This window comes from Capsicum annuum, chromosome 2 (genome assembly GCF_002878395.1).
Source record: "Capsicum annuum cultivar UCD-10X-F1 chromosome 2, UCD10Xv1.1, whole genome shotgun sequence".
Taxonomy (NCBI): Eukaryota; Viridiplantae; Streptophyta; class Magnoliopsida; order Solanales; family Solanaceae; genus Capsicum; species Capsicum annuum.
In genome coordinates, this window is record NC_061112.1 from 79213754 (window position 1) to 79229784 (window position 16031).

Consider the following 16031-nt stretch of genomic DNA (forward strand, 5'->3'; position numbering starts at 1 on the left):
AAGGGAGTATATTATTATTTTGTCTGAGGTGAACCTATGATAAATCTATATCTATAATATATTAAAAGTGTAAAGGGTCTTAGAAATGTTGTTCGAACTTTTTGTCCTTCATTAAAAGTCTTTGTTTTAGACAAAATTGTCTTTTCCCTATTTTTCCTAATATAAGAGTTGAAAATTAATTAAATGTATTTATTGTAAAACCAACTAATATTTTTTTTCATTAGTTTAAGAATTCTAAACAACTAAATTTGATTTTAAGAAGATTTGAAAAATCTAAAAAGAAAGTCAAAAATATTAAAACAAGAAAAATTTAAGAAGTATCAAATTTTTAAAAGTTTTAAGTACGTAATAAGAATGTAATCAATGATATTGTAAAGATTTGACTTTAAAAACAATAAAAAAAATTTTAAACATAGAAAAATATAATTATACCACGACTATAATTCAAATTTATGTATCTCTCTTAGCATCCGACAGTAAGGGAAAGGGGTCCTGCATGACAAAAATGTAAAAATGATGATCCATCAACCACTCTGATGCTAAAATATATATGTGCTTACACTAAAATATATATTTATATTTACATTATTAGATTACCGTGTGAAAGATTTTTAAAAAGTGATTTAAACTTTTTACACTTTATTAAAATTCTTCACAATAAATAAAATTATTTAATTTTAAATAAACAATGCATTAAACTAGTTTAAGAAATCATAATTAAATAATTCTTTTTCCTACTAATGCACGCCACTTCGAACTCAATTGGTTTTAGGAGACTTCTGTCTCAAATAAGTTATTTATATTGATATAATCATTAGAAAAAAAAGATGAAAATGTAATTGGTTTTAAATTATGGAGTGGATATGTCGGATTCCAAAAAACAAGGAAAAGGTCCCTTGTATGAGGCCCACACATGTCTTGTGCGAGAAAAGCGTTGAGAAAATTAGTAATGATTTGTTGTTGGTCACTCACTTCCTTTAGCGAACGCTTCAACGGCATAATTCCCCGGCTAAAAAATTACACCCACAAATAACAATATATTGCAAACACTAGTATACCATCGATTTGTTCTTGCATTTCTCTCTCTTTGTCTCGTACATCTTTCATTCATCCCTTAATTTTTCTTCTCTTTTCTGTTAACCCATTTCTCCTCTTTTTCCTACATTTTGGATCCCATTTCCTTGGAATTTTAGGGTTAGGGTTTCCTCCTTTGTGTTGTTTTTCTGTGTGTGATTGTTGATTGTATATACAAATGTGTGATTGAGAGGAGGGGCAAAAGATAGAAAAGGAAGCCAGAAAGCCTCATAAATTCCATTTTTATAGAATCAGGTCTTCTGGAGAAGATCTGAGAGAGAAAGGAATATAGGAAAATGAGCGCCTCGAGGTTCATAAAATGTGTTACTGTGGGTGATGGTGCCGTTGGCAAGACTTGTCTCTTGATTTCTTACACCAGCAATACATTCCCGACGGTTTGTTTTTCTTGTTTCTAATCTTTTCTTCATATATTCCTGATGGATGGGGTTAAATTGGATTTTGCGGTTGAGCTTTCTGTTGTTCTTTTCTTGCTAATGTCCATTTTGGATGAAATTACTAAGAATCTTGCAATTATTTTTAGCATTGCGAATTCCTTTTGGGCTCTATTCAATACGATTCTTTGTCATGCCTGAGTTCATGGATATATTGGTAATCGGAAACAGCCTCTCTACCTTGTAGGGACAAGGTCTGCATACTATTGGCATCCCCAGACCCCATTGTGGGATTACATTGGGTAGATTGTTGTTGTTGTTGTATTGGTAAAATTATGTCTGAATTCTAGACGAAATTGGTGTATGTTGAATTCTGCACAGGCATGTGAATTGGTTTCCTTCCACTTGTTTCTGATTATTTGTATATGGCTAGTATCTTGTCATGCAAATACCAATAGTATCCTGTTTTTGATATTTGTTGAGGAAAAGTTTATTCGTGTATCCTCTCTGTGCGCCCTCTATCTTTATGCGACCTCTTTTCTATCCAGTTATGATAATTCAACGTGAAAATTGATTGCGCTTCGGGATAAACTTGGTGACATTGATATTATGGCTTTCACTCTTTGCTATTTTATTTATTGCAGCTTCCTCACATAAGACATCACTTGCAGTGTGTCTTTTTTTGCTGGGATTCAGTTCACATGACCATAGCTTTTCTGTGTGTTTGTATATCCTAAGAAGTTTTGCTATACTAATTTTCTAAATTTGACATCAATATCTTTTATCTCCTTTATTACATGTTTGACAGGATTATGTGCCAACTGTGTTTGACAATTTCAGTGCAAATGTGGTTGTCAATGGGGCTACTGTCAACCTAGGGTTGTGGGATACTGCTGGTAACTACATTAAACACCGTTTAGTATTCCCTCTTTTTTCTTTGGCAGAAGCTTCTAATTTCTATTTAGGCCAAATACATAGTGAGCACCTAAAACTTGGTATGCAATGTCACTTAGACACTTTAATTTTTGCTATGACCAATTGAACACTTTTACTTGTCCGAATTGTCTCTTGGAAACTTCAGTCATCAAGACCAAACAAAATCAAGCAGGTAACTTTTACGCACTAAAAGTATGGTGAATGACCATTCAAATAAGGAAACATCTCATTTTTGAAAACATACATGTCATCCTAAAAAACTCTTAAAAATTGAATATTTTCTTTATCCCCAATATCTTCATCCTCCCAAAAACAAACGGCATAACCACTTGTAAAGGAAATCTTATGTGCTTTAAAAATTCCTTTCACACAAAATGCTTTAGTAAAGCTTCCTGCTGATTAAGTTGTTGTTTGTTAAAGTTGGTTTGTGTGACTTCATATTAAAGTCACTGTTTTCATCCGGCAGTGTACATGCATAGACACTTTAATTTGGTCTCCACTGACAGTTGAACACCCCAACTTTCATTGCAACCATTTAGACACCTTAACTTCAACTTGACACGAGTGCGTCTTGCGAATACCTTAGCTTTGAAAATGCACACCTTTAAGGGGGTGCATTCTCAATGTTGGGGTGTTTACAGGGCCAACTTAAACCAAGTCTAGATGTGCATTCTCTAAGTTGGGATATTTAGTTGTCAGTTGAGGCCAATTTAAGGTGTCTATCTATGTGGTATGCCTTTTCATCCTTTCACTTCTTGTTAATTGAAAGTTGGGGGCTACAGAAATGCCAACATTTTTTCCTCTGATTTCTATCGTATTAATTATTTCATGTCTGACATCCAAAATTTAATGTATCAACAAAAACTTACGACCTGTTCCCATCTAAGTCATCTATAGCACAAGAAATCATCATTTTAACTAATCCAGAAAATTCTCGCCGCAATGGCTGGAACGAGCCTTGCCAGAAGATGAAGACTTCCTCACAAGTTTTCTTATATCCTTTGTCGCTTCAGTCTTCTCCTTTTCTTACATTTAACTCTTCAACTTCTCAACTATTTTGTCTACTATATTCATGTTTTTTCTGTGCTTCTTGCTGCTCTTCTTCATCTTCAAGATTGGATTTTTCTTCTTCTTCTTCTTCCATCAATGATCCTCTCTTACCATTGTCCAGACACCCTTTTGAGTACTTTTATGGAGGGTGACTTCAGAAATTTACAAACAGAAAAAAGTGAATAGAAATAAGAAGAGAGTTAGATCAGGGCGGTAGATATCGGGTTTGGGGGGGGGGGGTGTATTTTTTCTAAGGAGGAATTAGAAGGGGGAGCCTTGGAGTAACTGGTAAAGTTGTTGCCATGAGACCAGGAGGTCACGGGTTTAAGCCTTGGAAACAACCTCTGGTAGAAATGCAAGGTAAGGCTGGTACGATACACCCTCATGGTGGGGCCCTTCCCCGGACAGCGCGCATAGCGATAGCTTTAGTGCACCGGGCTGCCCGTCTTTTAGAAATTTTACCTTATGGAAAACAAAAAATTTTAATATAAAAATAAAATCTATACAGTTTACACCCTCAAAGGCTGAGGGTGAAACACATGATGTGCCACATCAGCATCTTGTATCCACATCTATTTTTCTGTCAACTAAAGATGATTGGTTATGGTTATTTCATGCCACAAATTTGAGGGGCTGTCTGTATATTTTTGACCTATTTATTTGCGGATGTATTGTTATGCATGAATTTGCTGCTACCATTATGTTTGTATTTATATGATGTCATTATTATACACATTACAGGACAGGAGGATTACAATAGGTTAAGACCTCTGAGTTACCGTGGAGCTGATGTTTTCATTTTGGCATTCTCTCTCATCAGTAAAGCCAGTTATGAAAATGTTTCCAAGAAGGTAGTGTAACATTTCCTTTTTCTCTTTGTTTTATTTTTCCTCTTAGTTGTTGGTTCATGGAAATTTATTTTGCTTTATTGATTATTTTCCAGTGGATTCCTGAGTTGAAGCATTATGCCCCTGGTGTCCCCATAGTGCTTGTTGGAACAAAACTTGGTAAAGTTCTATTAATAAAAATATGATCTTGGGTTTATTTGTATATCTCATGAGGTGATTGTCAAGTGGTCTCTTTGATGTTTCCATCTTACTTTTATATTCTCAGTGATTAAAAGAGATCTTTCAGAAGGAGCTGATTATCTCAGTATAATAGTGCGGCAATTTTATTATGTTATAGTTCTGCTTATATTACCATATTGGCTCTGATAATCATGTATTCTCAAAATCCATGATGGTAAACAAAGTCTTTGAGTAGAAGGTACTTTGTTCCCTGTCACAAATACAAGATTGTAAAGAAACTGATGAAGAGAAAAAATAAGAAATATTGGGCCTTTTGGGCTATGGAAGTAGGAAATGTTTGGTGGTGTGGGGTGTGTGTGTGCACATGTTCGTCTCCCATGTCTCTTTGATAAAGTAAAGAGAATGCACTTTTCGTCTATACAAGGACACATTAATATAGTTGGAATTAAGTTCTCTTTGCCAAAGAAAATAGAAAACCAAATACAAAGGGTTTTCCTTGAAGTGTACATTTCTTATCTTTTACTGCTAGTTTCTATGCCTGTTCAGGTTGAAGGTTGTAATACAACTGCTTGTTTTATTTATGCTTCAAATTGTCGTTTTTCTCTTTTAAGAATTGTATATTCTATGTACTGGGTGACTCGTGTTATAATGTTTTGTTTTCGAACTTTTATGCCCCAATCTTTTTCTAGTTCTACTTTCCCCTTTCTTTTTTCATTCTAAGAGGATTATTCATATATATAATTATCCTACTTTCCACCTGTATTGAACTTAGATCTTCGAGATGATAAGCAATTCTTCACAGACCATCCTGGTGCTGTGCCAATTACTACTGCTCAGGTAAGGGTCACTGCAAGTAATCCCCCCTTTGAGTTGCTTGTGTGGAGTACACTGTGTATATTGTTATTTTAGTATTTAATTTCTTTTTCCAATGTTTAGGGTGAGGAGCTGAGGAAAACAATTGGTGCACCTTCCTACATTGAATGTAGTTCAAAAACACAGGAGGTATATTTCCTTTATAGCTTAGTGTTTCTTGTGCTAAACATCTTTTTTGATGTGTTTAATCGAACTATATGATTTGAAATGTTCTTGCTGCAGAATGTAAAAGGAGTCTTTGATGCTGCCATTAAAGTCGTGCTCCAGCCACCCAAGGCAAAGAAAAAGAAAGGAAAGTCTCAAAGGGCCTGCTCAATTTTGTGATCACACAGTAGGTCCGGGTTATTCCAGATCACAGTTCACGTTGTAATCTGTCCCCTCGCATCTGTTTCTGTTTTCCTTTTCTTGGAGGAAGTAGGAGGTCCATGTATGTTTCACTTGAAGCTACTAGTGATCTCTTGAAGCGTCAGGTGGCTCGATTTCTTGTATTGCTGTGATCTCTTATTACCGAGTTTCACAACACGCTGTAGGCCACTCAATTTCGTCCTCGCTGTTTTGATTTGTTTTATGTATTACTGATTGAAAGATCAATTTAGGAAAACAAATTTTCTCAGCAATGCTGTTTAGCATTTCTTACATTTTTGTTTTGATTTTAAAACTTTGGAATGTTTAGCACCCTTCTTAGTTGTGTAGACTTGTAGCTTTTCTTTTTGCCTAATCTTTTTTCCCAACGTTCAATCTAGAATCTTCTGTGTTGCATCTTCGTTTTCTGCTGATTGCAAATTCTTCTTTTATAGTATTTTTTATTTAGAAAAGCTGAAATTTTACGTGGAATTCATATTTACAATTTACAATATTTGCTCTTCCGCGGTATAACTGGTGAAACGGCAGACCTTAATTTGGCCATATTATTATGATGCTACTCTTATACTTTTCTTCATAAGTGACCTTTTCAACTTCTCTATTTTTTTTTTTATCATGGGGGAATGAATGAAGTTTGTGACGTTTTAAATCGTAAAAGATATTATACCATTATAATAAAAAACTATTTTTTTCTTAATAATGCTTGATTCTCAAGAAATATCTAATAAATAAGGGCATAAGTAAACAATGAAATGAGCTAGGGTGGTACTTATTTTGGCATGGAGAGAGTTATTCATGAGAGATGGTCCACTCCTAAATGTTTTTGTTTCAATTGATGGTTGTGGGCAATAAATGGAGTGTTAAAATAGATATTATTCGTCCTTAGCCTTGTTGATATAAATTAAATGGGAATGTCAGCTGTACAATGTTTACGGAGTGACAAAATGGATTCTGTTGTTGATTAGATTGTCCTGTGTCATAACTCAGCTGGATAAGATACACTTGATGTTTTAATAGAGTTCAATGTGTTGCACTAATCTGTCTTTTCAAACAGAAAAATGGTTGGTTTAACATGCTTTCTCTAGGTCTATTAGACTGAGTCATGTTTCATGATTTAAAAAACAATAAGAAGTTGCGCATAACATCCAAGTGCTTACGTATTATTGTCTATGGTTGGCCTCTAGGTAGAATCAGTTGGTAGATTTGAGAGGCGGTGGATGTTAGTAGTTTGAGTTAGCTGAACAGCTCGTGAATTCAACCGGGACAAAGCTTCAAAAGAGCAGGGATCAAGGTCGGCTAGTGAGGCGATGGGGGATAAGCTTTAATGTCGAGAGGGAAACAACATGGATCACCAACAAAGGCCTCTAATGACCGTTCCGTAATAAATGAGGTAGGAGTGCAGATGTCTCAGTAGTCCTTACAACAATAGATACTTGGTCTTGTGTGTATCAACCCGTGAAGTGATGTAGCTAACGTGTTAATAGCTTGCCCAGGGAGCATGTTCGCACAAATGAAACTCAAAGGCAGCGGGCCCTGCAAGTGGTGGGGCATGTGGTTTAATTTGATGCAAAACGAAGAACTTTATTAGGGCTTGACATGCCACAAATTCTCTCGAAAGAGAGGGGTGGCTTTGAGAATGCAGATACAGGTGATGCATGGTTGTCGTCAACTCGTACATAAGGTGTTGGGTTAAGTAGCACAACTCTCATGTGTAGTTTCCATCATTAAGTTTGGAATCATGAACTGCAATGATAAAATAGAGGAAGATGAGATGACTTCAAGTCATCATGCTTCTTATGCCTTGGCAGCACATGTGCTACAATAGCGAAACAAAAGGTCAAAATCCTATGAGGGAGAGCTAACCCCAGAAACACGTCCTCACTCAGGTTGCAACTATTATTCTGGGTACAAAATTTGTATATATAACAATATGAACTTCAACACTAAGTTCAAGAACTACAGTGAAGTTCAACAACTTCAAACACAAGTTCAAATGAATGATTAATTGAACTTTCAAAATGAAGTTTCTACTATTTTTAGGAAAACAGTAAAACCAACTTAAGAAATGAAGATGAAACAGAAAAAGTTTTATAATCAAGCCCACCGAATTCATGGTGTGTCCTTAATGAATTCATTTCCCCCAAGACCCGAGGTTAATGGAATATTTCCTCTCAGAATAAAATGATTCACTTTCAGAAAATAGTGGTACCTCAAATTTTCTAAAACTTTGAACTCACTCAACGATTTGATGATCACGCAAGAGTTTTTAGAAGAAGAAGACGATGTTTTCAACTCAAATTCATGTTTTTACCTGATAAAAGAATTAGGTATTTATAGACATCAAGATGTTGCTTCATCAATGATTCTGAACGGTGCACCTCTTCATGAAGGAACTATTCAAAAAAGTTGTAAATCTTCAGAAAAGTCATAAGCCATTAGAAAGGTTATAACCATGTAAAGTGAAAAGACGACAATTCAAATTGCTTCTTTTTTCTTGGTGTCTTTCTAGAAAAAATCACCTATTTATTTTCCATTCACACCTTTTACAAACCTAACAATCCCCCACATGAATGAGTAATGACTATAATATCAAAAAAATTATGGATAAGTGTGTGATCTACAAGCAAAGACTAATTGTATCTGGATTAGTAGGTTTCCCTTAGAACTTTCCGTAGTGAACTTGCATCGTATGCAATCGGCCAGTCGGTAGATGTGATATCTTTGAACCTTCAAACTTTAATGTACACCTAGACAACACAAGTCACACAACCAATCTTTTACCGTTTATAATTCTTATGGTTTTTTTCGTTTCAGCTAGGAAGATGACCTGGTTTCATGAGAGCTTAGAGAATAAGCCTTTACTATCATTCTCCTTGAAGCGGCTTCCACTCCTCTCTCACATATGTGATTCCTAAATGTTTAATCCTTTAGATCAAACTATTTGGTCCAATCTACCAAACTTAGAAACCAATAAAAAACTTCAAACCATAAGCCTTATCCTTATTTCCTGAACATTGTCTTCATCATGAGAATTGGTTGAGTATATTGACAATATTGAACCGTCACTCACAACTTTGCTTTATCTCCTTGGACCTAGCTCTTGGGATCTCTAGTCTGCTAGGTAGAGTTACCGCTATGATGACATGTCCTAGGCCGTAAACCTATTTTCTTCGATGATCTCTCAACTCCCTCTCTAGATAGGCCTTTTATAAGTGGATCTAACATATTATCCTTTGACTTCACATAGTCAACCGTGATAATTCCACTAGAGAGTAGTTCTCTAACGATATTATGTCTCCGTCTTATATGATGAGATTTACTATTATACATCATGATTCTTACCCTACCTATTGCCGTTTGACTATCACAGTGTATACATACTGGTGCAAAAGGTTTGGGCCAATAAGGAATATCTTTCAAGAAATTTCTGAGCTATTCAGCTTCTTCACGGGCTTTTCTAATGCGATAAATTCAGATTTTATTGTAAAGTGGTCAATATATGTCTCTTTGTATGATTTTCAAGAGACTTCTCCTCCACCTAAAGTAAATACATATCCATTTGTGGATTTTACTTCATTCGATCTAGTGATTCAATTTGCATCATTATATCTTTCTATTATCGTTGGATATTTGTTATAATGCAAAGCATAGTCTTGAGTATATTTTAGATACCCCAAAAACCTTTTCATTGCCATCAAATGAGTTTGATTGGGATTACTTTTGTACCGAATCAATTTACTAATATCACATGCTATGTCTGGTCGTGTACAATTCGTGATATACATCAAACTTCCCAACACTGTTGTGTAGTCCTACTGTGAGTCACTTTCACCTTCATTTTTTAGAGTGCAAAGCTCACATTTAATAGAGTCTTGGCAATACTGAAGTCCAAATACTTAAATTTGTCAAGTACTTTTTCAATGTAATTAGACTATGACAACGCCAACCTTTGTAGAGTTCTATGAAATTCTTATTCCTAAGATCACATCTGCAACTCCAAGGTCTTTTATATCTGACTTTCTCTCAAGCATTCATTTCATAATATTTATGTCAGAAATGTCTCTACTTATGATCAATATATCATCCACATATAAGCAAATAATGACTTTGTGATGTTGAGTGTATGTAATGTAAACACATTTATCGCATTAATTTATCTTAAAGTCGTTTGCCAACATGGTTTGGTCAAACTTTGCATTCCACTATTTGGGTGATTATTTTAGTCCATAAAGTGACTTAACAAGTTTGCACACTTTCTTTTCTTTATTAGGAATCACAAAACCCTTAGGTTGTTTTATTTAAATTTCTTCCTCCAATTCTCTATTTAAGATGTTGTTTTCATATCCATTTGATGGATTTCAAGATCATATACCGTGGCTAAGGCATCCAATATCTAAATGGACGTTATCCTTGTCACAGACGAGTATGTGTTGAAATAATCAAAACCTTCTTTTGTCTAAAGTCTTTCACAACAAGTCTTGTCTTATATTTGTCAATAGTACCATCAGCTTTTAGTTTCCTTTCAAAGATCCATTTGGAACCTAAACATTTATTTCTTGAAGGAAGATCAACCAACTCCCAAGTATGGTTGCTCAAGATTGAATAAATTTCACTATTGGCTGCCACTTTCCAAAGGGATAAGTTCAAAGACGTCATAACTTCTTTTTGAGGCTCATTTTCAAGAAAAAATGCTACAAAATCCGATCCAAAGTAAGTTGAAGTTCTTTGACATGTACTACGCCTTGAATTCTCATCATTAAGTACATTTACGTTTGGTTCATATCGAGGTCATTTAGATCCTCCACTAGACTGCTCATGTCCAGTTTTATACAGATAAATGTATTCAAAGAACTCAAAACTATCTGATTCAATTATCATATTTTCATTAATATCTGGATGTTTGAATTTATGAACAAAAAATCGACATTCTTTATTGCTTTTAGGATATCCAATCAACATATGGTCCATAGTCTTAAGTCCTATTTTTACCCTTTTAGGCATAGAAACTTGGACTTTTTCACTAGACACACCCATGCTTTTAAATATTTTAAGTTAGATTTCCTTTCTTTCTATTTTCATTTAGAATTAAATGTGTCTTACTATGGGACACTTTATTGAGTATTCGGTTTACTGTAAGGATAACATTCCCCACAAGTTTTGTGGTAAAATTAAACTTATGAGTAAGACATTCATCATTTTCTTTAATATTTTTTTTTACTTTCTGCAATCTCATTTGATTGAGGTGAATAAGGGGCAGCAGTTTGATGAACATATTCATTTTCTAAATATAACTCTGTAAAAGGAGATTCATACTCTCCACCCCTATCACTTCTTATTATTTTGATCTTTTTATTCAACTATTGCTTCATCCTTACCATTTAGCAAATAAACATAACAATATCTAGTGCAATCGTTAATAAAAGTTATAAAATACTTTTTTCCACCATGAGATGATGTTGACATCATATCACAAATGTCTATATAGATTAAGTTTAAGGGATTGGAATTTCTTTCAACAAACTTATATGGATACTTGACATACTTTGATTCCACTCATGTTTGACACTTTGATTTATTGCACTCAAAATTAGCAAAATTTCTAAATTGATCAGTTTTCGCAATATTTTGTAATTGACATATCCTAAATGTTCATGTCACAATTCGTTTAACTCAAGCAAGTACGAAGAAATAGAACTTCTATTAATTTCAACAATCATTACATTGATCTTAAAATGCCCCTCGATGAGGTAACCTTTACCTACATACCCTTCTTCTTTGCTAATTACAATCTTATTAGAAATAAATACACATTTGAATCCACTTTTGGTCAGAAGTAAAATAGAAACTGAATTCTTCTTAATTTTGAAACATGCCGGACGTTGTTGAGTGTCACCACCGTGCCTGATGTCATCTTCAAGTAAATTTTTCCCGTTTCTTTAACTTTTGCTATTGCGGAGTTAGCCATATAAATCTTCTCCTCATCTTGAGCCAAAGTATACGATGCAAACAACTCCTAGTTGGTATATACATGGCGAGTGACACCAGAATTAATCCACCACTCTCTAGGATTACCAACAAAGTTTTCTTTTGAAAACATAACAAAAAGATCATCTACTTCATCTTTGGATTCAGCCATGTTGGCTTGATCCTTCTTCTTGCCTTTCTTAGGGGCTCGACAGTCTATCGACTTATGGCCAACCTTGCCATGATTAAAGCAATTTCCTTTGAATTTCTCTATAGAGGATTTCTTTGTTGTCCAGATGCTTTCTTTCATTTCTTTTCTTTGTAAGGGTCATCCTCCATAATATTTGCTCCACGAATTGAGGAATTCCCTTTTGACTCCTTCTCTACTGCTTTGTTATCTTCGTTAATTCGTAACCTCACAACGAGGTCTACAATTGATATCTCCTTTCTCTTATGCTTTAAGAAGTTTTTGAAGTCTTTCCATAAATGTGATAACTTATCTATTATTGTCGGTACTTGAATAGCCTCATTCATAATCAACCCTACATCAAAGGCCATGTGATTATTAAGAACAAACTTTACATGTTTAAATAAGGTATTTTCTATGTTCATATCTTCTGGCAGGAGATCATGCATGATTATTTGTAATTCTTGAACTTGAGAGACGACAACCATACTATCTATTATCTTAAAGTCAAGAAATCTTGCAACAATAAACTTCATTCTTGCATCATCCTTTGAGGTTTTCATACCGTTGTACACCTTCTTACAAGTCGTCTTAAAGGCCACTCAGTATATAGTTCTTACTTAAGAAATTCGAATGTTTCCAAACCTCCTTTACAATAAAACTTTCCTTGTTTGGTGTTTCTTTAGGAGATTCTGGAGCGTTTTCAGAAATGAACCTTTGAAGACTTAGAGTAGTCAAGTAAAATAACATATTTTGCTGCCAACATTTGAAACCCACATTCTAATTTTTTTTGAGTTTCTCTACTGATGTCATAGAGGGTGCAACACTTGAACAGCTTGACGTAGCAATAGTTGTTGCTGCTACACTTGCCATTCCATCATTAGAATGACTTTCAATAGGCTTTTTTGTTGTTACAAAGAGACAATCAATTTAGTATGTCAAAATACTAACTATAAAGTTCTAAAATTTTAAATGCTAACTTGGTTCTAGTTTAATGATGAAGTTTTTATGTTCTTCTAATCGTCAATCGAATGAACTTTAACTCATGATAAGGTTTTTATATATTCAAATCACTATTAGGGTCAAACAGAGTAGAAAGTCGAAAGTTTTAATCTCCAAAAACACAAAAATACAAAGAGTTCAATGAATCGGTGAAGTTTTTATATTCTTCAAACCGAATTTCCATACTGATTTCTCGATGTAGTTTTTATATTCTTTTAGCCAAGCGAGTAGAAAATCATAAGACTTTAGTCTCCACAAAATTAGACCCAATTCAAATTACAAAATTAAAGTACTTTCTTTATAAATGGTGATTTTTTTTCTTTCACCTAACAAGCTCAAAAATAAATAATTTTTTTTAATAAATTCCTTAAGATTGTTATTCTGGGTACAAAATATTTATATATAACAATATGAACTTCAACACTAAACTTAAGAACAACTTCAAGAACTATGATAAAGTTCAACAACTTCAAACACAAGTTCAAATGAATGATCAAATAAACTTTCAAAATGAAGTTTCTACTATTTTTCAGGAAAACAGTAAACCAACATAAGAAATCAAGATGAAACAGATAAACTTTAGAATCAAGTCCACGTGTGTCCTTAAGAAATCTATTCCCTCAAGTATTCGAGGTTAATGGAATCTTTCCTTCCAAGATAAAATGATTCATTTGCCGAAAATAGTGGTACCTCAAATTTTCTTAAACTTCAAACTCAACCAATGATTTGATAATCACACAAGAGTCTTTAGAAGAAGAAGAAGATGATGATTTTTCAACTCAAATTTGTGTCTTTACCTGAGAAAAAATTTAGGTATTTATAACCATCAAGGTGTTGCTTCATGAAGAGAAGCAATGGTTCAGAAAGGGGCACCTCTTCATAAAGGTGTAATTCTTTGAAAAAGTCACAACTCATTAGAAAGGTTAAAACCATCCAATGTGAAAAGGTGCCTATTTAAATTATATTTTATTTCTTGGTTTTTTTCCCAAAAAAATACCTATTCATTTTCCTTCCACACTCCTACAAACCTAACAACAACTTGCTTATATGAAGATGGAATCACAAGTAATCGTCGACCAATCATACAATGATGAACGCTTCTCTGGGTCTGGTACACACTGCCCGTCACATTGTGAAGACGACCATGCATGAAGTTGTTACCATAACTGCAAGAAAAGATATGCGAGGGTAGGGCTACTAACTGGAGTGAAATCATAACAAGGTAGTCTTATTGAAAGGTGCAACTAGATGACCTCCTTTTCAAAGAAAACTCATGCTTGTTAGATATTTTGATTTGTCACTACCTCACACCCCCACAAAATAGAATGCAACTACCTCTAAGTTAAACATGCAGATTTGAAGCCTTTGTTGCTTTCTCGACATTGAAATAGAATTAAGCCTATCACCAGAAAGAGAGGGAATGGATACCTCACAACGATTAACACATACAAAGAATTAGATTATATTATTATAAAAGATAATTTTGAGTTTAACTCGTTAAGCCAAATTAACAAATAAATCATGATCCAAATTATTTAAACTTAAGCAAATTAATAAATTACTAAAAGAATAATTTTTATCACCTCTAATCATAACCAAAAGGGCGAGATTGACAAACAAAGAAGGCTGATATTTCAAATACATCATGTTCAAACATATTACATGAAGATTATTAGATACACTTAACAGAACATAATTAATGGTGGCTAACAGACTGATTGGATAAAATTTGGTAGGTTAAAATGGGTAAGACAAAAACTAGTTAAGTTGTAACTCGTCTATATCAATATGGATAAATTGGATAGAATATGAGTTGGATTAAAAAACAATAATTACGTTATGTTATTAATGTATATCAATTGTAGTAAATGTCTATCAAGATCTACTTGATGTCTATTAGGATTTGAAGTATCTGTCTTTTACTTAGAAACTAGGAGTAAATTTTCCTTCAATGTAAATCACTCCTCAAGAGAAATAGAATTACTATCTATTCTTCTTTATTCTTAGTTATTTCATAACACATTATCAGCACAAGACTCTACCGTTTCAAATTTGAAGGCTAAGGCTAAGATACAGATAATTTTTAAAGTAAGCTGTCCAATTGTTAAGATATTTTTTTGATTAATTCTAGCACTACACATATGATATTTAAAGATGAGAAATATTTCTCTTATCTAAACATGGACAAGATCAATGTGACTACAATTTTTGGTAGTGCTAATTTGATTGAAGGCTTCGAAAAAAACCATTATAATCTTGTCCAAGGGAACTAAACTCATCATAAATAATGCTATGTTTTCTCCTTAGTCTCAGAGAATCTTGATCAGTTTTAAAGATATCTTTGAAAATGGTTATCATATCAAGACAATTGATGAGATGAATCTTGAAATCTTAGTATCACCAAGAATGTCTCTAGGAAGACATGTGTTATAAAAAAGTTTCCTGTTTTATTTTATGGCCTGTATTGGACAAAGATTTTAGCAATTGAGGCACATTCTATAGTAAACAAGAAGTTTACTAATTCCAATACTTTCATACTTTGGCATGATCATCTGAGACATCCTGGATCTATAATGATGAGACAAATCATAGAAAATTCAAATGGGCATCAATTAAAAAACTTGAAGGTTCTTTCAAATGGTGAGTTTTCATGTAATGCTTGTTATCAAGGGAAGATGATTGTGAGGCCATCACCAAAAAATTTGGGATTGAGTCCCCTGCGTTCTTGGAACGCATACATGGGAACATTTATGGACCCATTTATCCACCTAGTAGGTCGTTTAGACACTTTATGGTCCTAATAGATGCTTCTTCTAGATGGTATCAATGTGCCTTTTATCATCTCGCAACTTGGCATTTACAAAATTATTGGCATAAATAATACAATTACGGACATAGTTTTCTGCTAATCAGATTAAGTTTATTCGCCTTGATAATGTTGCAGAATTTTTATTCCAAGTATTTAATAAATATTGCTTATAGATTGAGATAAGAGTGAAAAATCCTGTATCCCATGTTCACACTCAAAATGGCCTTGTCGAGTCATTAATTAAATGTCTACAGTTGATAGCAAGACCATTACTTATGAAAACTAAGTTGCCCACTTCTAGTTGGGATCATGCAATTTTGCATACTGCAACACTTGTTCGTCTTAGAATGACA

The 16031-nt window shown here is 33.8% G+C and overlaps 1 protein-coding gene across 1 annotated transcript; it reads left to right on the top strand.

Annotated features, from left to right (window-relative positions):
• The first annotated feature begins 834 nt into the window (after positions 1-834).
• On the top strand, positions 835-5970 carry LOC107858591 (rac-like GTP-binding protein ARAC1). The gene is made up of 7 exons (XM_016703320.2): positions 835-1469; positions 2275-2362; positions 4194-4303; positions 4396-4459; positions 5253-5317; positions 5417-5482; positions 5576-5970. Exons 1-7 carry the CDS (start codon positions 1371-1373, stop codon positions 5675-5677), a joined length of 594 nt encoding a protein of 197 aa, XP_016558806.1. The 5' UTR covers positions 835-1370; the 3' UTR covers positions 5678-5970.
• Positions 5971-16031: the final 10061 nt, after the last annotated feature.